At 33.6% G+C, this 24089-nt stretch overlaps 1 protein-coding gene across 24 annotated transcripts in view; it reads right to left on the reverse strand.

Moving 5' to 3' along the window:
• Positions 1–24089, reverse strand: part of RIMS2 (regulating synaptic membrane exocytosis 2) — a 598980-nt gene that overhangs the window by 259092 nt on the left and 315799 nt on the right. For 20 of the 24 annotated variants that reach the window (XM_077748257.1, XM_077748267.1, XM_077748247.1 and 17 more), the window contains 4 exons: positions 21266–21378; positions 10931–11061; positions 5405–5576; positions 1617–1770 (listed from right to left, as the gene is read on the reverse strand). In XM_077748257.1, the coding sequence (XP_077604383.1) occupies positions 1617–1770; positions 5405–5576; positions 10931–11061; positions 21266–21378 (570 nt within the window). Of the gene's footprint in view, positions 1–1616; positions 1771–5404; positions 5577–10930; positions 11062–14748; positions 14797–21265; positions 21379–24089 lie in introns of all 24 variants that reach the window. The other 4 variants (XM_077748262.1, XM_077748248.1, XM_077748249.1 and 1 more) reach the window with 1 other exon arrangement.

A 24089-nucleotide genomic window follows, 5' to 3' on the forward strand; every position in this document is an offset into this window, starting at 1 on the left:
GATCCATATAGCTACCTAGAAAGAACTCTATTCTCATCATTCTTCACATACACTATTCTTAATTAGCTGGGGAGGGAAAATGTAATGAAAATTGTTGGTATATTTAAGAGTTTCGGGTATTAAGAGTCATCAAACCCAGTTATTCTAATAACAACTGGAATAAGTATTAGATTAGTAGCCTATAAACCTCAACTATAAGAATTAGTACAAACTGATTTATACTAGTAAACTTCATGTAGTAACCCATGATCCTCATTGTGATTTTAGAGAGAATGTACTTAGTAGATTACAGTGACCAGAAAGAGTAGATACTAAAATGAGTCCACATAAAATTCACAGTAGTGTAATTATTACAACAATGGATGTTGTAATGGCAATCGCAAATAACAGTGGGTAGGTGCTTACTCCGTGGAAAGGCTGAAAAAAGTGACTGCTATAAAACTAGTGTTCGATTCATATCATCCATATGTAAAAGACTGTAGTTAGTGGAAATAAAATTCTAGTCATTAGAGACATTTTTAAAAAGGGGTGAAGATAATTCTCTAGGCTTTCCTAAAACTAAATATCATAAGACCAATCCTTTGTCTCTAATACTCTATTCATCAAACAGCCTGCTGATATATAATTTAGTCCTCTATTCAGCAGAGAGAATATGATCCACACAGACAACAGTCATTTCTTATGTTGCCAAATACACTTCCCATTAATGATAAATGACATGGCTTTTGTGCTTATAAATTTACACTTCTGAAATTTAGTTACTGTCAATCGGTTCTCCATTACTTGACAAAAATGTTGCTAATCCTGGAACATGCTGACTCCATGAAGATAAAATTATCCCACGAATATTACCCAAAGCAGCGAGTAGACATCTCCCCTTTCAATAATAGATTCATCAGGAAAACAAATTTGAGTTGTAGGAACCATAAGTCAATAATGCCACTTTTCGATCTAGAAAAGATTTCCAAGTTTCCCCTAAGATTCTTTCAATTAATCAAAATCTATTCAATATTTTGGACTGTGTATGACTCAGGATAAAATGCAAACATTGATGATAATAATATTAACAAGAATAATCACATCAGCTTACATTCCTGAGAATATTTAACCTCTTTTATCAACACTTAATGTAGGTATGACTTCCATTTTCTGAACAAGGAAATTGAATCATAGAGAGAGAACCCACCTGAAGTCATATGGCTCATCAGTGAGAAAATCAAACTTTAAACTCAGGTTTGTCTGAATAATGCTCATGGTCATGGTCACAACTACTATGCTATACTTGCCACCCTACGTATTTATAAAATACTTGGCATAATGAAGATGGAAATAATAATTTCAGATATCTATAGCTACATGACCAAATTTTACTATATCTGCTATCTCATTCCTACATAAGTCTCTAAGAGCTAAAATTAAAACATAACTGTGCTTCATTTGGGGTCATACTGTGATAAATGAATGTTGTAAGTACCAATTGAAAATCATCAATAATATCTATGAAAACACTAATAGATGTCTGTTAATACCATGATGGTATCTTTAAATTCTGTGTCTCATATATATCCATTTATGACAATTCAACAAACGTATGATAAACGTCACTGGTAACTTACTTTGCAACCTCCTTGTCGGGCTCTCTCCATGGAGCTGTCGTCGTGGCATATATGGAGAAGGGTGGGGAAGTGGTAATGAAGAAACATCATGGGTCTGAAGTTTGTACCAATGTGGCTCATCATCTAATAATGCTGTTTCTAATTCAATTAAAATCTACAAAGCCAAGAGACAAAAGAATGTTACATACCTATAATATAGAAACTTTATTAATTGGTCTCCTAACTTTTATAATAATGATAATTATAATAACAATGCTATTAGATCAAAAGTCACGTCATGTTACAAAGTTGTCCTTATGTTTTGACAATAACTAAATAAAAGATAAATATGCATAACTTCTTGCTGACTTAATAGTTTTAAAGATCTAGATTTTTTTTATAGACCTTTGACCATTCACAAACTAGGCACTATTAAATTTGCATTACATAAAGACACTACAAAAAAGAAAAAAAACAACTACAGCCAATATCTCTGATAAACATAGAAGCAAAAATTCTCAACAAAATATGAGCACACCAAATCCAAAACTATGTTCAAAAAAGCATTCACCACAGTCAGTGGGATTTATTCCTGGGATGCAGTGTGGTTCGATATTCAAAGATCAGTCAATGTGATACATCATATCAATAAGAGAAAGGGAAAAACCATATGATCATTTCAATAGATGTAGAAAAAGCATTTGACAAAATACAACATCCATTCATGATAAAAACTCTCAACAAAGTAGGTCTAGAGGGAGCATACTGCAATATAATAAAGGCCATATATGAAACACCCACAGTTAACATCATACTCAGTGGTAAAAAACTGAGCACTTTCCCCCTAAGATCAGGAACAAGATATGGATGTCCACTCTCACCACTTTTATTCAACATAGTACTGAAAGTCCTAGCCACAGAAATCAGTTAAGAAAAAGAAATTAAGGGCATCCAAATTGGTAGCGAACAAGTAAAATTTTCACTGTATACATATGACATGATACAAAATATAGAAAACCCTAAAGACTCCACCAAAAAACTACTAGAACTGATAAATGGATTCAGTAAGGTCACAGGATACAAAATCAAAATACAGAAATCTGTTACATTTCAATCCACTAATAATGAAGTAACAGAAAGAGAAATTAAGAAAACAATCCTACTTACAACTGCACACAAAAAATCCCCAAAACCAATAACTAGGAATAAACTTAACCAAGGATGTGAAAGACCCATACTCTGAAAACTATAAAACTGATGAAATGGGAAAAAGCTTTTTATTTTAATGTAGTCCCAATGGTTTATTTTTTCTTTGTTTCCCTTGCCTTAGGAGACATATTTAGAAAAATGTTGCTATGGCTGATATCAGAGAAATTACTGCCTATGCTCTCTTCCAGGATTTTTATGGCAAAGGAAACATTCAACAAGGCAATCTACTGAATGGGAGAAGATATTTGCAAATGATCCAATAAGGGATTAATATCCAAAATATAAAAAGAACTTATATAACTCAAAACCATAAAATCAAAAAATCCAATTTTAAAAATGGGTAGAATGCATGCATATTTTTCCAAAGAAGAAATACAGATAGCAAACAGACTAAGAAAAGATACTCAACATCAGTAATCATCAGGGAAATGCAAATTTGGCAGTATAGAAGAACTGTTTATTACTACAAGTCTGTAATGATAACTAATATTTGTATATTATTTGATAATTTAAAAGTATTTTTATTTGCATGTAGTAATTTAATCTTTACAAAAACTCTTAAATGGGGAGAGAAACCAAATTAGTAGTGTCTACTGTGTGCTAAGAACCATGTCATATGTTATCTTGATTCTCAGAAAAAAACTACTAGTTTGGTCTTACTATTCAACTTTTAGAGATAATGCAAAGCTAACAAAGGTTAAGAGAACTTATCTAAGCTCATGCCAGTTGGTTAAATGAAAGAGGTGTAATATAAATTAAAGTCTGTCTTATTTAAAACTCTGTTTCAACATATTATGCCACTAAGAATTCAGAACAGGAAAGAAAATAGAGAATAGATTTTTAATACAAATCATATTATAATCTGGCTTTTATAACATGAATTTCTAAGAAAATTTACAAAGGAAATCAGTCCATGGGAATAAATGACTCTTTATTTCCTTAGGGTCATATGCAAAGACGACAGCGTTTGTGATAGTGTATATGAGAACTGCTGTGTAATGATAAATCACTATTTAGCTACAGGAGGTAAAGAATCACAACAGCTAAGTTATTTCATTCTTCCTAAATTTTTCCTAGTCACTTTCCAAGTCACAGGCACTGTGTTCCAAATGTTTACACACACACATTGACTCCTCAGAACAGCCCTAAGTTGCATAGTATTATTATTGCCATTTGGTGAGGAGGAAACTGAAGCACAAGTAGATTAAATAACTCACTCAAGGACACGAGATTAGGAAGCAGTGGTGTCAGGGATGTGGACCCAGGGCAGTGGGCATCAGTCCGCTTCTAACAACCTGTTACTCTTTCTCCCAGCTGGCTTACCACTCATCGTTCTCTACTGAATATTCAGTTCAACATTTCTATGGATTGTTGTTTTTCCCATGAAATTGACCTTTAACTTACTCAGGTAAACCAACCACGCTGAGAAAGGCTAAAAGCATTACTTATTATTACAATGTTAATAGCTGGAGAACTGCCTCTCATCTTGCCCCCCTCCAGTTCATTCTCTGCATTACAGCTGGAAATGTTTTTCTCGGGTACAAATGCAGTGAAGCCAGTCTCTTTAAAACCTATCATTTGGGGCGCCTGGTGGCTTAGTCGGTTAAGCATCCGACTTTCGCTTAGGTCATGATCTCGCGGTTCATGGGTTAGAGCCCCGAGTCGGGCTCTGTGCTGACTGCCAGCTCAGAGCCTGAGCCTGTTTCAGTCTGTGACTCCATCTCTCTCTGACCCTTCCCTGCTCACGCTGTCTCTCTCTCTCTCTCTCTCCTAGAAATAAATAAATTAAAAAAAAAAATTTTTTTTAAACCTATCATTTGCTCCCACATCCACAAGATAAAATCCAAACTTCTTGACATGATATATTGAGGGATGTGATCTGGGCAGTGTCAGATTAACCTCGAGTCTAATTTCTTACCACTTTCCTCTCCAATTTCAGTGCAGTTGTCCAAGACTCCCTCAACTCTAACATCTTGATATTCCCTCTGCAGGGACTTCATTCCCCTGGACTTCGTTAATTTTCACTTTCTCTGTGGAGCCTTCCCTGGACCACTTCCTCTCCCCTGCACTGCAAGTATTCGTATGGCATTTTCTCAGCAACAGCATCTGCCATACAATGTTATAGTTGCTTATTCACTTGTCTGTATCCCTAAGAGATTATAAATTCCTTGAAGGACACAATATTCCCTATTCACCTTTGAAGCCTCCATCCCTAGCACTTTACAGATACATTATAGGGCCTAAAAAATAAGTCATAAATAAATGATTGAACTAGTAGTAGTAGAGTTGGTTCACTCAACGAAAATGATAAAGACACACTAGAAAACACAGCAATGTACCTGTGAAACGCAAAACCACCTTTTCTCATTCAACACTTAGATTTCTACAATAGGAATAAACACCTAAAAATTGTTACCAAGTATTCAGAACCATTTTTTATGGTATCAACGTTTTCCCTTGAAGCAGTAGCAAAATTCAGTCTGTGAAAGAAACTATTTACTTTTTCAGGTATTCAAAATATAAGATTTTACTGATAGTCACATAAAGAAAAGTATTCAAGAGGGCAGGAATAGTCTAAGCTTCAAAATAATTCCAGATACCTCTCCTAAGAATTCACTTTCTTCCTCTCGAACTCGAGCTTGATCCCAGAGCGTGATCTCTAGCATCCGTTCCCTAAACTCTCTTCGGTGGACTGGGGAATAAATGAATGTTTGGTTCCATTTGGGTTCCAATGTTTTCTTTACTGTTTTAGTTCTTCTCTTGTTTTTATCACTATAAAAAAAAGGAACATATAAACTTACATAAACCTTTAAATTTTGCCCCCAAAATCATTCATTCAAAACTTCTCAGGAAAGAAGTGAAGTTTTTCCATAAATCTATCATACATTATAAATATAATTGTTTACATTATGACAAAAACCTCTAAGTGTATAATTATATTACTTTATAAAAGCAACATTTCAATAAATCTGAAATCTTTCTATGATAATTAAAAACTTAATCTTTCTCAGAATAAATCAAACCAGACTAAAGAATATTAACTCTACATTTTTTTAAAACATATTACCCTATTGGAAACCTTTAAAGTGGCAATGAACCAAAGACATTACATATACTACTCACTTGAACTACAGAAGTCTGATTGTACAAAAAGCCCAACTGTGATGATCACAACTTTATATCCGTATAGTTCACCTGAGCATCTATAATTACATTTTATCTGGTTACTTTCTTACATAAAGAAATACATGCTTGCCCATTAAACATATATCAGACCTTTAAAAGCACTGTAAAATTATTTCTGTGTGAGGTGGCCAGCCCAATGTGGGCTGGACATGCAAGCTGGTCATCTGTCATAGACAGAATTTCCAGCTCAGAGGCCTCCGCACTTGTTTCACTGCATATCTCTATCAAGTGAATGTTTTTGACAATGCATCCTATTATATGCACATATATTTATGAATTACATACATGTGTTACTATACTGTTGTACTAATATATTGTGTCCGTTCATGAACGTACAAAAATAGAAATTAAAAATAATTAGGTAAAATTTTAGAAAATTAAAGTATTTCTTCCTTAATTCCAATGGATTCTTTTACTCATTCCCTGGATGCATCCATTCCTTTTGGAGATCACTACCGTAGCTTATTGGAAAGGATCATCTAGGGGCACCTGGGTGGCTCAGTCAGTTGGGTGGCCAACTTCAGCTCAGGTCATGATCTCACAATTCATGGGTTCAAACCCCGCATTGGGCTCTGTGCTGACAGCTTGGAGTCTGGAGCCTGTTTCGGATTCTGTGTCTCCCTCCCTCTCTGCCCCTTCCCTGCTCATGCTCTTTCTCTATCTCTCAAAAAGAAAACATTAAAGAAAAAAAGGATCATCTAGGAAGAAAATGTTAAGCCATCTAGAGAGCTTATTTGATGTGAGAAGTGGACAATAAACTCCAAGCAGGTCAAAGTAGCTGCCGCAAATTCTCTCAGCACGACACAGTTCTAAGAGTACTGGGACACAGGACGCAGGGGGAACGAAGCAGGGACGGTGGGTCTGATCTGGAGGGGCTGTGCAGCTTCTCCTGGGTGAGCATCGGGCTCAGCGTTTGATACAGATTGGACTTAGCTAATCAAGAGCACATATGCTGCCAGAGCTCATGTGTTTAAGGTGGCAGAAAGCCACTTTAAAACACTGTATCTCTGTTGATCTCTAAGGAAAATAACGTTGGAAACTCATGTAGGAAATTTTAACTCTATTCCATCTTATGGAAAAGTGGTATGGCCAATGAAAATAATTAAAGGAAATAATAACAAGGACTATGGTTCATTATTCTTTCTGGCATCTCCTCTCATCATTTAAAATTTTAACAAATATTTATAAAACATCTACTTATATTCCATACATTGGAGACTGAATTATGAGACCCTGTGAGGAGATAAAGTTCAGGCCAGAAATGAAAAGATTAAGGCCAGAAAGAAAACATTTGGTGGGAGCCTTGCTGTATAATTGAAGAATGGTTTATAGGGCAGTCAAAGGGAAAAGAAAAATAAACCTTGATTACCTCCTGAGGGTAAAAAGTTCAGATAAAGAGGACTATTTTAGAAGGGATTTCTATATTGGAGAGCACAGAGAAGAGACAGTCACTGAAGATCCTCACACGCCCATCATATACAATTAACACTTAATAAGGCAATTTAGGGGCACCTGGGTGGCTCAGTCAGTTAAGCATCTGACTTCAGCGCAGGTCATGATCTCACGGTTCGTGGGTTCGAGCCCCACATCGGGCTCTGTGCTGACAGCCAGCTCAGAGCCTGGAGCCTGTTTCGGATTCTGTGTCTCCCTCTCTCTGACCCTCCCCTGCTCCTGCTCTCTCTCTCTCTCTCTCTCTCCTAGAAATAAATAAAACATTAAAAAAAATAAGGCAATTTAGTGTTACTGTTGTACCAATCCTTGCAAAGAACCATAAAAAATTATCTTCAGCAAGTTAAAAAAAAAAAAGAGTAAATTAGTTTGTTGTTGTTTTCTAGAAGTATAACTAAAGTCTTTAAAATAAGATCAGGTTTTAAAAAAAAGGTTGGGGGTGTCCTGGCTGGCTCAGTTGGTAGAGCATGGGACTCTTGATCTTGGGGTCATCAGTTTGAGCCCCATGTTGGGTGTAGAGATTACTTAAAAATAAAATCTTTTAAAACAAACAAAATAAGATCAGGTTGTATAAGTCAAACACTGGAAAGCTATTGAGAATATTTAAAAACTAAGATCAATAAACGTGCTACCAAGATTTTATTTTTTAATTTTTATTTAATTTTTTAAGATTAAAAAAATGTTTTTATTTTTGAGAGAGAACAAGCATGACTCAGGGAGAGGCAGAGAGAGGGGAACAGAGGATCAAAAGCAGGCTCTGTACTGACAGCAGTGAGACTGATGCAGGGCCTCAAACTCACAAATGGTGAGATCATGACCTGAGCCAAAGTCAGACACTCAGTCATGAGCCACACAGGCATCTCTAAGATTTCTTTTTCTTTTTCTCTTTTTTTCTTTTTTTTTTGAGAGAGAGCTAGTGCATGGGTGGAGGGAGGAGCAGAAAGAGGGAGAGAGAGAGAATCTCAACCAGGTTCTGTACTGTCAGCACAGAGCAGGACGTAGGGCTCAAACTCATAACCATGAGATTATGACCTGAGCCAAAATCAAGAGCTGGATGCTTAAATAACTGAGCTACCCAATTACCCCCAAGATTTATTTTTAAAAAGCATCCCAACAATAATAAAATAAATCATTGATCTCTACCAGCATCATTAAATTCTTGAGTATACAAACTATTTTTTTTAAGTAAAATCCAACCTAAAGCCTTTTCTATTAATTTTCATGTTATCAATACTTTGGGTTTCCATTTACACCAGTAACAGCATGCAAAGACTTAATGTGTTTACTCAAAATGAAAAAAATATATATCTGACCAAAAACCAAAATTACTTCAAGATATAATAGAGTGTAAAGCACACTCCGCTGTTTTTTTTAGAGTAGGTCATAACTTAGAAAATAATGTTTTGAATGGATTAACGAACACAGTGACATTCTAGACAGCATCTCTTCTGTGTAGCCTCACTTGCCCCTCCAGGAATTCTTATCAATAAAAAGGCAACAATTATGTTCTATGTTCACTTATTCAAATAGCTTTTCTCCTCAAAAAATTGTCAAGAAAAATGAAACAATCCATACCCAAAGCATAAATAGTGCTTGATTTATGTGTAAAAACTTCATGTTCATACACATTGTATGAACAGCAAAAAAAAAAAAAAAAAAGAAAAAAAGATGATAAGGTAGCTGTTTCTGAGTTAACCAAGGAATTTTCTTCTCTTTTAAAGATAAAACCCCAACACAATTCTATCAATAAAGTAAGCAACAAATTTGCTTAAATATTCAACTTCCTGATAATTGACAAGGAAACAGCTGAGATATAATTTGAGAATGGAATATTTACATATTTCTCCCATTGTCTGGTGCTGAGAAAAAACAAAAACACTACATCAAAAATATAAAGGATTTGTGAAGTGGGCCTTCCTTTCCATTTTAGATCTATCTGCTTAGAAGTAGGGGGAGGATATATAAAACAAAATAAAACAAGAAGAGTCCATCAAGAAATAAATTCCATAATTTGAAAGTCTTTTATCATCTTCAAAGGTAAGTATTTTTTTCAAAGGTTTGAGTAAGTAGAAAGTTAAGTTATGTAGATGCACAAAACCATAGATAGGAAAATTGCATTTCTTGCAGGTTTTTATCATGGCGTTCTAAGAATGTCTACACTAGTAATCACATTGCTCTAAGAAGCCAAGCGGTATTGCCTCCAGGATGGCCGGGTAATATATGGCTGTGACATCTCAAGTCAACTAACTGAAGTTTAAACTAGATTTAAAAGTTTCGGTTATGAGTATCTTCTTCCCTTGTGGTTCAAAGGACATCCCTATCCAAAAGACAACCTAAGTTGTGAGAAGACAACTTTCTTCACGCAAATTTGCGAAGATCAAATTATAGAGCAAACAGTTTCTAATAACTTTAGACATGATGGCACCTTGACATATTTTCTGATGAATTTTTTCACAAATTTCACTTCAAAATATGTATCAAATAAAATGTAAGGCCTTTGTTAATTGTCTACTTCCATATTTTTATCCTTTTCTTTGTTGACATTGTTCTTCAGATGATACTTTGGCACTCAAGTCTGATGACTTTCAGCTTGAACTAAGTAAATGAAGGTCCAAAAGTGTATAAACATGTTGAAGATCACATACATGCCTAGCTACATCCAACATGAGAAAAAATGACCAGACTTTGAGAACACTCTGTCCTGAAAGCTAGGGATGCTTAATAGCTGAGGAAAGGATATTGGGTGTCATTAATTCTTTCTTTTTTCATGACGTCTATTGAATAATCTCTTTTATATTTTATGTTCCTGAAATTAAAAGGGGATTTGATAATTTTTGAAAAACTATTTCTCCAATGCTAATTCCTCTGTTTACCTAATTCCTCTGTTCAAACTAGGGTAGAACAATATCATTTACGCTAATTAGTAAGGAAACAGAGCAAATGATGCTTGAAGAAGCTGATTCCAGGGCCAGTGGTACGGTTTTCTTGATGATATGGGGTGATGAAATATAAAGCATATTCATTAATTTTACATTATATAAAGAAATAATATCTTAGTATGAGGACGTAGAAGCTGTAAAAGAAATATGATGAATACCTTTTAGTATCATTTCCAGTTTTTTGCTTTTGTAGACTGTGTTAAAAATGCATTTGATTTTAAAAAGCATAATAATTTTATTGATTTTGATAAAAGAAAATATGCATCATTTAAGAATCCATACAACCAAAAATAAATAATCATTTTTTAAAATAAAGTCATCTATAGCATTTGATATAAGTTTTAAAACAATCTCAAAGGATTTACTGTCACTATTTTGAAGAATCATATGAATCATATGAATCATGAATCTATGAATCATGTTTATGTTAAATTTCATAAATATCTGATGTGCATGACATATAAAAATAAATGAGACAGAATTAAAACACCCACTGTTATTAACATTTCTTATTTAATTTCAAGAACATTTATTTTTATTTCATATCCGTACCTTCTGTCTGGAAGAAAGTAAATTTTAACATACGGATTCCTCGGCCTCCCATCTTCCCTGGAAGGGAGATCCTTTGCTCCCAAAATTGTAACTATTAATTGGTGACCAACCTTGTCAAACCATAGTTTTATCTGAAAAGCAAAAATATTCATTTATCAGCTCAAACTTTTACTACCATAGCATAATGTTTACATTCCCAATCCTTCCCCATTCTCTTACACTAATATGAGCACAGAATAAGTGTTGTTTCATAAATTGCAATTAGTTAAAAGGATATGCTATAATAACTTCAATGAATAGAGGAAATAATTCAGATTATTTTGGATTGATTGATAAATCACATGAGCTTTTTGTTACCCTAATGTGATTGCTTATTAACATGCACATAATAATTACACTAGGAACTTAATATACAATGACCACGTGTCCCTATCTTTCTGTAAGAATCACTGTGGTTCATTTTAGTTTCCCTACGAGAGTGAGTTCAGAATAAATGCTCAAATGAATTGAATAGATACCTTACTTTTATGGCATTCATGGGGAATTTTTAAGTAAATGTTTTAAAAGACAAAACAGTTCATTTGAAAAGGTATTTTAAAGATTATAAGGTGGAATTACCAGTGGCTTTAGTCCACAGACTCCTTGAGTTTGTATTTCAAGCCATCTAAATTCATCTTTATAGGTTTTTCTTACACAGACATAAAGTCCCCTTTTTATTAGTGGAGAAGACATATTACATCCTTAGAATAAAAGGGTATTATTTTACCATTCGAGATGAGAAAATGTGAGTAACTTCCCTGACATAATTAGGAATTGGAACTTCACTTCCAGCTGCTAAATTCATTTGATTTAACAACTGTCACCTCCCACACACATACCTCACACTCCCACACCTAGCTAGCTAATTCTACCCTGTCAGGATTTATAACTATGGCTCTGGTCCATGTTTTAGTTCAAAACTCATCACATCTTTGACCATTATCTTGAAATTGAATCCAAAATCTGAAATTTGGGAATAAAATTATATATGGTTTATACTTAGTTTTTTGGCTTATATTCTTCTTAGTAGTTTACTTTTTCCTTTAATTTGGATGTACAATATCTGCAGCAGTTAAAAAAAAATTAAATATGCATCTCATGTCAGTCATTCCTTCCCTCCTGAAATGGACAGTCAGGTCTGGACTAGGCTCTGAGATATACAAATATACAGCATACACAGATATGCATAAAAATCACATAAATGTATATATATGAATATATGATATACTGGTAGTTTGGTTCCAATTCTAATGTGTCTCTGTTGAGTCCCTCACTTTGTATCTTAGAGAATGAGAGACTGAACAAGAACTTTTGAGTCCGAAGAGGAAGACTGATGGCCCAGAAGAGTATATAAAATTATATTTATCATGCTTTTCGGTCAAATGAAAGTAGCCCTCCTAATAAAAGCAAGAAATATTTAATTTTTAAATATTATAATTACTCCTCTTTATGTTATATTAAGTCCGTATGTTTAAAATGCAGGTTTTACCTTGCTGTTGTGTAACAAAATTCTCCTAATAGAGCTGCAAGGTACAGTCTCCAGACATTTGTTTCTTAGATATGGTTCACTAACCTCCTTACATCCGGGATATCTGGCTTATTTGTTAAAAAGTTACAAATTCCTGTGGCCCACCTCTCACCTACTGAATCAGAATGGGGCCCAGGATTTTGTTGTTGTCTGTCTGTTAACACATTTCAACAAATCCTACTGATGAGTCTCATGGACATTCAAGTTTGAGAACCACTGCCTTGGACTAGGGGATCAACAATGAAAAACAGAAGACTTTTAACATGCGATGAGGAAAAAAGTTCAAATATTTGCTTGTGTGACATTAAAACATAGATACGGGTGAGGGTAAGTGGAAAAAGAAAACCCATTGTTCTGGCAAAAGACAGGAGGGGAAAACAACAACAAAATAAGTAAGAAACACAAGAATGTCTTGTATGTGAGATGAAACAGAGATGTTGTCAGATAGTATCATGGTTCTTCCAAAATGTGTGACCAAAAACCCCATTAATTTCTGATATTCTCTATTTTCTAAGCAATCAAAAAGCCTACGGCTTTATTTGTCCATGATAATTAAAAACACTTCTCTGAGGATCATGATGTGAGTATTAGGCACTTCAAAGAGAAAAAGATTCTGAAAAGCTAAAAAAAAAAAAACACCACCATTTTTCTGGTAAACTGTATGCTTAGAAACAAAGAAACAATAATAATTATTATTAGACTAAGCTCTAATGATTGGAGCAAGTTATTGATTTCTGTCAATTGTTTTTGAGGCATGAGACTAAGCATTTGCCATCTTCACAGGAGATATTTTTGCTCCTCTAAAATCATTAGAGAGAAGCTTTTGAGATACATAACTTCAAATGCTTGATAAGGAGTATTCTTTTTAGATTTTCCTATGCCATAGATAACTAAAATTATCATTTGTTAATAATATTCATTTTTTATACAAGCAGATATTATTTGGCATATGGCCTCCATATTTTTACAATTTTACTTTACAGTTTATAAAATTATACTTCCCAGGTATATAAATGTTAAAAATATATATAGATAAGAAACAGTACATTTTAATTTTGGGGGGTTTTGAGTTAAAATTACAACTTTTAATAAACTGTCTTAAACTAGGCATTTGATCAATAGCCCTAATTTTCATTTTGTATTACAGGACTTGCATTGAAGTTTTTAATAGCTATCCAGTTGACATTATCAAAACAGAATTATTTTATTAGCTAGATTATTTTGCCACATTCCTAAATTTCTTATCTGTGCTTTTCAAATGATAGGTGCAAATATATCTGTTGATTCGCCCAAAATATAACAAGTGGATTTCCACAATTCTAGGTAGGACATAGTTCTGATTTTACCTCTATTATTTCATTCATAAAAATCTTGGAGCATATTTTTAATTGTTTGCATACAATAATCACTCCAGCTTTACCAAGTACCTATTTTTAAATGCCCTAAGGAGAACCTGAACAGCACAAGTAAATATTTAACACTATATAATATTAACTAGAACAACTGTAATTTTTAAAATTTAAACTAAATTAGTATTATTCAAAACAACAGCAAAAAAACATGCAGCAAAGCAAGGAGAGCATAATACTACTTTTAAAACAAAAACTCTATCATCATTACTTTACCATGTAAGGGTTTCCTAATGAAAAGAGGCAAACAACTTGTACCATGTGTTACAGTAAAATTAAATCCCATTTCAATTATAAAATGGGAATAGCATAAACTCAACACATGTTATTTAAGTTATAAGTTTGTTCTGTCAAAATGACACACTTTTCAAACTTGAACCTTATATATTAAATGCATAAAATTCATATTGTAGATAAGGTACAAATTTATTTGCCAATCTCCTCAAGGAGTTGTTGCTTGGAAAATGCAAGAGAACACGGATTAGGTAATATAATGAATGATTTAAAGAGACAGAAACCTTAGTGCAATAAAGAAAAATAGCAACAGCACAAAATTAGCTAGTTTTGTCAATACTCTACACATAAGTGCAGTCTGAAACCTATCAAATTTTAGCATTCAGCAGATCATATAAAATCACTAACAAAGATTGTCTCTTTAAATTTTTATTGTATTTTAATCTCCATGCAGAATTTTACAAGCTGGCTTATAAAATGATTTGAAAGTCAATACTATGGTTTGGAGCAACATACCAAAAAAAGTTTCCTACTACGCATTTTCCAAAAACATACAAATAAGGGTTAAAACACAACTTTAGTTTCTATCAGGCAGACAAGGCCTTTACCTGAACCCTAGGAACAAAAGGCGTTGTTCTTCTACTAAGGCTTTGGCTCTGGTAAGCAAAATTAAAGAAAAAAGCAATAAAACAAAACCAAAAAGGACAACACGCTGGAACTAAAAGACCAAAAGTAAAAACAAACACACAAAACTATCCCTTAAATATTATTTTCCCATAACAATATATACCTCAATTAAGTACTTCAGTGTAATCAATAAGTTAATTTTGCCAAAATGCTAAAATATATAAAACTATATAAAATCAGAGTTTTTAAATCAGATTTTTAAATGTAATCAACACAACAGGAATTAAGACTGAATGTAAAATAACATTTTTGGCCTTGTATACTCTGAAAGAATGAGTGCAAAACATAATCCAGGAATCCAGAAATTTCAGGTTTTACCCTTCAACATGCTACATAGGAAAAAATCATAGTCAAGAAGAAGTTAGATGAAAACACACTACAGAATTATTTATTAGTGAAAAGTCATCTATAGAAGTAATCAATCGTGTGATTCCTCCAAAATACATCCAACAAAAATTTAAAAAAACATTAGCCAAGTTGGCTCAAGCATTTCTTAAAAGAATAAACAGAGTCTGATAAAAGTGTGTGGAACTCATTGTACTAACTAGTTGATTCACCCCTTAAGAATATATACCAGGTTCTAGAATGTAAACACCATTTTAAAACATTTATTATGTACTACTCAAGGTAATACTGTTTACTGTTAATCACACTTATTAATGATAATACCTCAATTCTTTTTATTTATACAGCTCTTTATATTTTTTCCAAGTCTCTACAGGCAGTTTATTGCAAGTTCATTGCCTCCAGCAAAACTAGAAGGAAGTTGCTAGTATCTCCAATTTGAGATAAGGAAACAGAGACATAAAGGCTGGATATACTTGCTCATATTCAAACCAAAAGTAAGACAGTATAAAGGTAAAAAATAAAGCCTAGTTCTAAAAAAGAAGGAAAGGAAAGGAAAAGAAAGGAAAGGAAAGGAAAGGAAAAAGGAAAGGAAAAAGGAAAGGAAAGGAAAGGAAAGGAAAGGAAAAGAAAGGAAAGGAAAGGAAAGGAAAAAGGAAAGGAAAAAGGAAAGGAAAAAGGAAAGGAAAGGAAAGGAAAGGAAAGGAAAGGAAAGGAAAGGAAAGGAAAGGGGGAAAAGCCCAGTTCTAATTAAATCAGTTTCAAATTCTTAGAATAAAATCAAATTTTCTTTCTCTTCTGTCTTATTCTGTTTTCATTTGGAAACAGTTTCCAAAAGACACCACAAAAAATCAGAATTTTGTGCCTTTACTGAGGCATGCAAGTAGCTAAATAGGTACAAAATCAGATGCATATCTCTGGGTTTGGGAATGGATGTCAAGGCATTTAATTCTTCTTCCTTCCTTAAGTTCCATTCCTTTCCTCACATTTCTCATGAAAGTCTCTCTTGTCTAATTCAAAGAGTTATCAATACAGGCTTCAGACCTTTCCACTGCCATCAGGAAACAGATAATAGGTACTAGGATTAGGCTGCTGCCTACTTTGATTCTCATCAGATAGACACTATTTAAGACATAAATCTAAAACCTGAAAGAAAGAAGACCTTAAAGCAGACATCAATCATATGAGTCATCTTTCTCTCCAAAAACCAAGGCAGCCTCGAATCTAAGCAGTCTTCCTTTTGTGTGGAGATATTTCCAAAGGAAGAAAGAAATCTTTAGATACAGAGTATGTTCCTGATATCTGTCTGCATAATCCTAGATGGCTACTTCTCTAGCAAAGGGCCCCAAGAATGGATGAAATGCATAGAGATGAACAGGCCAGCTGAACAAAGGGACTAACAATATACTCTACTTGGAAATAGATTTTATTTTCCTTCCCCTCTCGCCTGTTCTACTTGTTTTAGACCCAAAGTAATAAGGGAATGGAAAATTTGTGCAACTAAGTTTCACTTCATAAACTAAAAAAGCTTAATTTGAAATGAATAGCACTTCAAAATGTTAGTCTTTTAAAGCAAACATTTTCCATCTTCTAAGATGATCTCAAATAAGCAACTCACACAGATTTCTGAAATTAGTTATCTACAATTGAGGGCAATTTAAACCTAATCTTCACCTATAAGTTTATACATTAAACTGGGCTGGAAAAAAACATATTTTTGTTTTGCTAGTGTTTTCAATTGAGATGAAATTCATATATTATAAAAGTAACCATCTTAAGGTTTACAATTCAATGGCATTTAGTACATTCACAATACTATGCAACCACCCCTTCTTTATAGTTTCAAAACCTGTCATCATCCCAGGAAACCCTGTGAAGTAATGTAATCAACTCCCATTCCCCCACTGCCCCAGTTCTTGGCAAGTACTAAGTTGCTTTCTATCTCTATAGATTCTGGATATTTCAAACAGGAATGGTGAACTATTATGTATTGTATTGCAATTTGTGATTAACACTAATTCGTTTATATTAAACAGGGAATATTTGATAAAACCTGTAACAACTGAGTCTCATACAAATGAAGAATTGAATTTGTATACCACAATTTATTTTGCATTTTTTTAATGTTTAGCTTTTTGACAGGGAGGGAGGGAGGAAGGGAGGAAAAGAGAGAGAGAGAGAGAGAGAGAGAGAATATGAGTGGGGGAGGGTCAGAGAGAGAGGGAGACACAGAATCCAAAGAAGGCTCCAGGCTCTGAGCTGTCAGCACAGAGCCTGATGCGGGGCTCAAACTCCTGAACTGTGAGATCATGACCTGAGCCAAAGTTGGAGGCTTAACTGACTGAGCCAACTAGGTGCCCCTTTGCATTTTTAATGTCACTGAGTACCAAATACTGCACTACTATTTTTAGGGCATTCCTTTCATGCAATGCTTGTGGAATAACAAGGTTGTGATGATGGGATACAAAAGATAAAAGCTCAAAGGAATAAACCTTCATTTACAGGAAGTTTTTAAAGGCTCTAGAGTTTCTAAAGCTATTGAAAGTTACATACCTATTCTTCAGTTACTTATTCCATTTAAATGGGCATAGGAAATGGATAGGGACAATATTTACAAACTCATCACTAAAAATGGAGTCAGAAAAATATTAAAACAAAGTAACTTAGGGAAACATTGCAGCCATAAATCAACCACAGACCCTGAAGTAAAATAAAATGATTATCAGTAAGAATCAATGTGTTCCTATAGAAAGTAAGAATTACAAGCTTCTCACTTTTAAAGAGTCGAAGGCTATATTTTATCTTAACACTGTATCAATAAGTAGCCAATTATTTTAAATTATTGACTTTTAATTTAATTTTAAATGACTGATTTAATAATTTAAATTACCAATTAATTTAAAAAATTGAAAGAACTACAAAAGTAAGCCTCTGAAGCAAACTATTAAATTGTAAAAGAACACAGTTTTAAAAAGAATCAAAATAAGAATTTTGACACTGCCAAGGCTAACATACAGTCCAGGTATCATAAGCCCGAGCTCAAAATGATTTTCCCTCCAAATACATTCACGGCACTTTCATAGTTATGCCCTAGAATAATAAGCAGCAACAGCAGAATTCAAGCATAGAGAGGAAATAAACTGCATAAAGTTTTAAAAATCATCAACAGCCTTGAAATGAAAGTTTGAACAATTTAAATTATATGTATATTTCTACTTGAGAAAATATCAGTCCACGAACTGACATCATACATTAGGAGGTCAGCTTGCATATCATATAAATTTTCTTTGTCCTCCAGAATTAACAATGTCATAAAATTGTGAGTTGTGAGCCTAGGTAAAAACTCACAAAAATAAAAATGCCCAAGGTAAAATAAATAGAAGGATATAGGAATTGTAATGTTGCTTTGCGACTTCCTAGGGACTTTCCCAAAAGGTGATATATGTGGACATAGTTTCCTAAACTCTACGTCATTAGAGCAAACCAAAATAGTCTCCACTCGGCAGGAATAGGGTTAAATATAAAGGGAAATACTATATCTAGAAGGATATCTTGCTTATGTTTCCTGCATGCAAAAAATGAAAATAAAATTAAGTTTCATGAAGAAGAAATCCATGTCCATCTTGTTCATGGTTGTATTCCCAGCAACTAGGATTAAGGGTGACCAAGGGCCAGAGCTTAACATATATTTTTTGAATCAATGATTGAAGATTAATTTCATAACAACATTTTTGAGGAAAATTTTGGCAATAGATTTCAAGAATCTTAAATTTTTTTCTCTTTCCATTCATACATTGATTTTATTTCTGAAAGTTACTCTGACAAAAGAATTTTTTGTTCGACCTAACAGAATATGTAAGAGTCATATGGAAGGATTTCCATGGCATCATTGTTTGTAGTAATATAAATTAAGAAGAAACAAGATGTCCCATTATAGAGAATTAAGTTAAAATGGTATATTAGGTATATTAAAATCATTTTAAGAGAAATTTTTAAAGAAAAATGTGCACAATATATTACTAAGTGAGAAAGCAGATTCTGAAATACTATACACAGATTTATTATTTTGGTTTAAACATTTATATGTATGGGAATGTTACATTTTAGTGGCAGGGTTATAGATGATTTTTATTTTTTATGTATTTATCTGCACTCTCTAGATTTTCCACAACAAATATGTATAGTATTTATTAACACCATCTTACTGGAACACATCCCTTCCAAATCATAAGAAAATGATAAAATGTACACATTTTTAATTACAATTACATGAATTTTAAACTAACAACATTTATTAATGTAAATATTATGACTTGAAATCATTAATTATATATATAGAAGTAAAACTTTTAAGTTAATATTTCCCAAAAATATTTAAGTCTTACCTTTCTAGTCTATTCATTTTGAACCATGATGAAAAACAGCTGAGTTGGAAATTTGTCTAAATGCCTACACTACGCTCCTCAATCTTCCCCCCACCCCATAGTCCAACTTCTATAGGGCCCTGGGATTTCAAAGAGGGTTACAAAGTGATACTTACTTACTATGAAGTCTAACTTCCGCTCCCTCTTCCACCAACTGAAGTCAACTACACACACACACACACACACACACACTTATTTATGTACTGGCATCATCCAGTCATCCTATGCATTATTTAAAGATGGGCTGGATCCATAATAATTAAAAAGAAATGGTTAACATTTGTTAGCACTTTCAAAAATGGTAGAAGAAAATACACGTGTATTTGTAACTACAAATGACAACATCCGTGCTGTCAATATATGTAAAAGAATAAGTAGAAAGATGCTATTTATGGTGGAAACTGAAAAAAAAAGACCACTGTCTTCAAATGAAAAGGTTCACTCCATTTATGAGAGAAAGTGAAAGAAAATAATAAAGAGAAGAAATTCATTTTAGTAAGACATTTACAAGCTCCTGATAAGTATCTCAACTTCTTTCTTGTAGAATTTTTCTTTCATTGCCCTCTTTGTGATCAAAATCGTCCCAGAATAGACATGTCTAAGAACTATTTCAATAATTTACATTAATTCTGCTTATACATCCTACATCCTTTAATTAATAAAAATTCTTCAGCAAAAATCAAGCACCTCCTTTTCCCTCCCAAAAATAAAAGAAATTTCATAGCTGGTTAAACAGAAAGCTTTTTCTATTGCTCTTAAAACACCAGCCCAAGAATCGTTTCGTTTTTAATTATAACATTTTTATACAAAATTCAATATCTGAATTTTGATACCCTAAATTGTTCTTAATACAATAACATTGCAAGTTTATGCAAGTTTAGTAACTCACCAACATTATGTTTCTAAACTATAACAGCATGAATTTCAATATTTTAAATAGTTTAAAAAGAGAATGGCAACTGAAGAAATTCATCATAATTGAAGGCTCAATTTGCAAAGCTCTTCTAATATGGGAAAAAATGCACAATTTTTAGTTTTTATTATAAAATGTTCAAATTAGGGATCACTTACTATGTAATCACCCAGCATGCTCAGTTATCTATTAAATATTTCCCCATCTATTTAGTTCTGTTGACCAAGGCTTCTCAAGTACCATTATATTGAAAGCAGTATTCATACCCCAATGATTTAGTATGATATTCAATGCAAATACCTTTAAACTAGAAAAGTAGGGAATGTATAAAATTTACTTTCATCTTAAATATGCCATGTTTGTACAATATGCAAATTTTTTTCTCTTAAAAGTCTAGGACAAGTTATAGTCATTTTAAGATACTGAGCAAAAATCATGACATTGAAGTTCGGAATAAAAGTAACCAAGGTAAAAAAGGTTTTAGATTTCATCACAAATTTTCTCATTAAATTCCAGAAAACCTAGGGGGCATAGCTCAGTGGTAGAGCATTTGACTGCAAATTCCAGAAAAGCTAATAAACTCTAATAAAGAAATACTATGATAAGCAATTTAAATTTCAATTAATTGAAATTACTGAGAAAGTTAATGGTTAAAATTATATTCTAAGAAGGAGCTGGTTTACAAAATGATATCATCATAAAGTATTACCACTACTTGATACTCCAAAAAGACAAATTAATGTAGTGAGTACATACTGAAAGTTGTCCGGATAAGTACTGTGGAACATCCCTCAACATGCCAGGACTCATGGGAGAGGTAACGGAAATAGAAGGGCGATCCATTTTTTGAGATTCAAAGGAGCTAGAACCTGAAATAATAATTATACATAAAAAATAATAATGATGACTCTTCATTAGTATTTAATAATCTATACCACATATCTTCAAAATTATTTATGTATTTATTTATAATGTCCTCAAAATGTCATTCTATAGGCCATTTTCTCAGCCACGATGTTCCAAAAATACTTAGAGCTATGTTTTGAAGCATAAGTGCAGCTGAGGGATTCTCTTAAGACAAGAGTGAAACATTTTCTCTGCCAATTAAAATAGAGACAGACTTCTATGCCAGGACTTAGTTACTTTGTTATGTATATACTAAACTCATATTTTATCATATCATATTAAGAACATTCTTAAAATAGAAGCTCAAAAAAATCAAAACTTAAATCAATAAAGCAACTTGAAGATGATGTAAACTTGTAATGCTAAGAACATAAGTACTAGAATATTACTCATGAAGTGTTTCCAGGAAGTGACACTTTTAAACCATATCTAGAAATGGATACAGCAAGTTAGATGGGCAGAAAGAAATGGAGGGTCTATGAAACAAGAGACGTTACAGCAGAAAAGCACAGTCCTGGTACCCAGAGGTTACATACATGAATTTATTTCTACAGAGGGGAAGGGATGATTCAGAAAGTGAATGCAAATGGAGTTAATGGGATGGTGAGGGAATAAGTGCCTGGAATTCTAGGCTACACATTTTGGCACTAACTGAGTATTAGTTATTATTGCCTCACTCTCTCCTGGGTGAGGCAATAATTGCATTTGGAGAAGATGACTTTACTACCTATTTAAAGTGTGGATTGATTTGAGAGAGAGGGAAAATACCTCAAAACAAGTGGAATTCAGTAAAATAATAATAGGAACGGTTGTGAAAATAGAATGGACAAAAAGAATTCCAGTGATGCCCCAAAATAAACAAATGAGGACTCAGAAACGAATTTGATATGAGAGATCAAGGGGGAAATGTGAAGATTTCAAGCCTTGTGACTAGACACGAGATCAAGAAAACCCTGCATGTATCTGTCTTGTTCTCTGCACAGGACACTGCTGATGTTCCTTGGGATGTGAAACACTGGGCAAGTCCTGTGTTTAAGGAATGGGTGGAGAAGTTAATTAGAACTAACATGATACCCTCTGAGACATCCAAGGGGGATGTAAAGCAGGTAACTGGATACAGGGATGGGACCAAATATCGAGTAGATATTAGTGTAAGGAATCAAACTGTAAAGTGCCTGCCAAATTGGAGGCATAAATGGATAAAACCACTTTTAAAAGGGATACAGTGTAAAATGAAGGGGGAAACTTTACCTCTTGGGATCAGAAGTAACAGTGATACCTTATATAATATTTCGAAGTGGAAAGAATGATGGCTTTATGGTAAGAAATAAGCTCAGTTTTCTACATGTTAAACTTCAAGTAACAGGAAGAAGACACTTAACAGAACATATTATTTAAACATCCAAGGATAAAGGAATGATGATAGATCATTGTGATAATATAAACTTAATAGTCATACGGAAATTAAAACTATTATGAAGAGAAGAATTTATTCAGTAACTAAGAGGATTAATAATTGGGACTTGGAGAAATCTATTCTTCAACATTTAAAGGATAAAGGACTGATTCTAATTTAATTTGAGAAAGGACCCCTCTCTCCTTAGAAACAATTTTAAAATTATAGACTAGGGACTTTTTAAATAGCTATAATAAGATAAAAGGTTCCACCCTGCTCATACAATATCTGAGTGATGTTACATAAGTGAATAAAAATTGTGCATATTTCATAGGACTTTTGTAAGAAGTAAGTGTGATAATGTAGACACATATCAAGCACAATCCCGGGCATTCAGTAAAATGGGAGCAATGATGATAAAGATGATGATATCACATAATATAATAATTATCATTATAGTAATACAGTCGGATTGGAGGGTTTGGGATGCTAGCCCCTGCACAGTCAAAAATCCACAATAACTTTTGACTCTCCCAAAACTTAACTAACAATAGCAGAGAGAGAGAGAGAGAGAGAGAGAGAGAGAGAGAGAGAGAGAGAGAATCCCAAGCAGGCTCTCAGTGCAGAGGGATTGAGTCTGCATGGGGCTCAGTCTCACAAACCAAGAGATCTGACCTGAGCTCAGATCAAGAGTCAGACGCTTAACTGACTGAGCCACCTTGGCGCCACTAATAGTATATTCTTAATTATTGTAGAATCTGATCCTAATAGTGTATTCTTAATTATTGTAGAATCTGATCCTTTCTCATCACCTTCATTGCTACTACCAACGCCTAAGCCACCAAATAAGATACTAAAGATTCCAATGGTATAAGTATCTAAATAAGATACTAAAGATTAAAGTAATTCCTTCACTGCCCTCTCTGCTTTCATCTTTGACTCATTTAAACTATTTTCAACATAGTAGCCAGATTCAAAACATTAATCTCTCCTCAAAACCATTTTATGTAGCTACCGACTGCCCTCAAAGCAAAAGCCCCAAACAAAGTAGTCTTTAGGGAGGCTTATGAAGTCTATACAATTTGACTGCCATTCCCCCCCACCCTTCTTCCCTCCCCCTGTTCACTCTGGTGCAGCAACACTGGCCTCCTTGCTTTTCCTTAAGTGCACCTTAGGCTCTCCTGCCTTAGAGCTACAGCATGACTCCATCCTTATACCTGGAAAGCTTTTCCCCCAGACAGCCACTCTTTCAATTCTTTGCTCCAATCGTTCCTTCTC

The sequence above is a fragment of the Crocuta crocuta genome, unplaced genomic scaffold (genome assembly GCF_008692635.1).
Source record: "Crocuta crocuta isolate KB4526 unplaced genomic scaffold, BGI_CrCroc_1.0 scaffold39, whole genome shotgun sequence".
Lineage (NCBI taxonomy): Eukaryota > Metazoa > Chordata > Mammalia > Carnivora > Hyaenidae > Crocuta > Crocuta crocuta.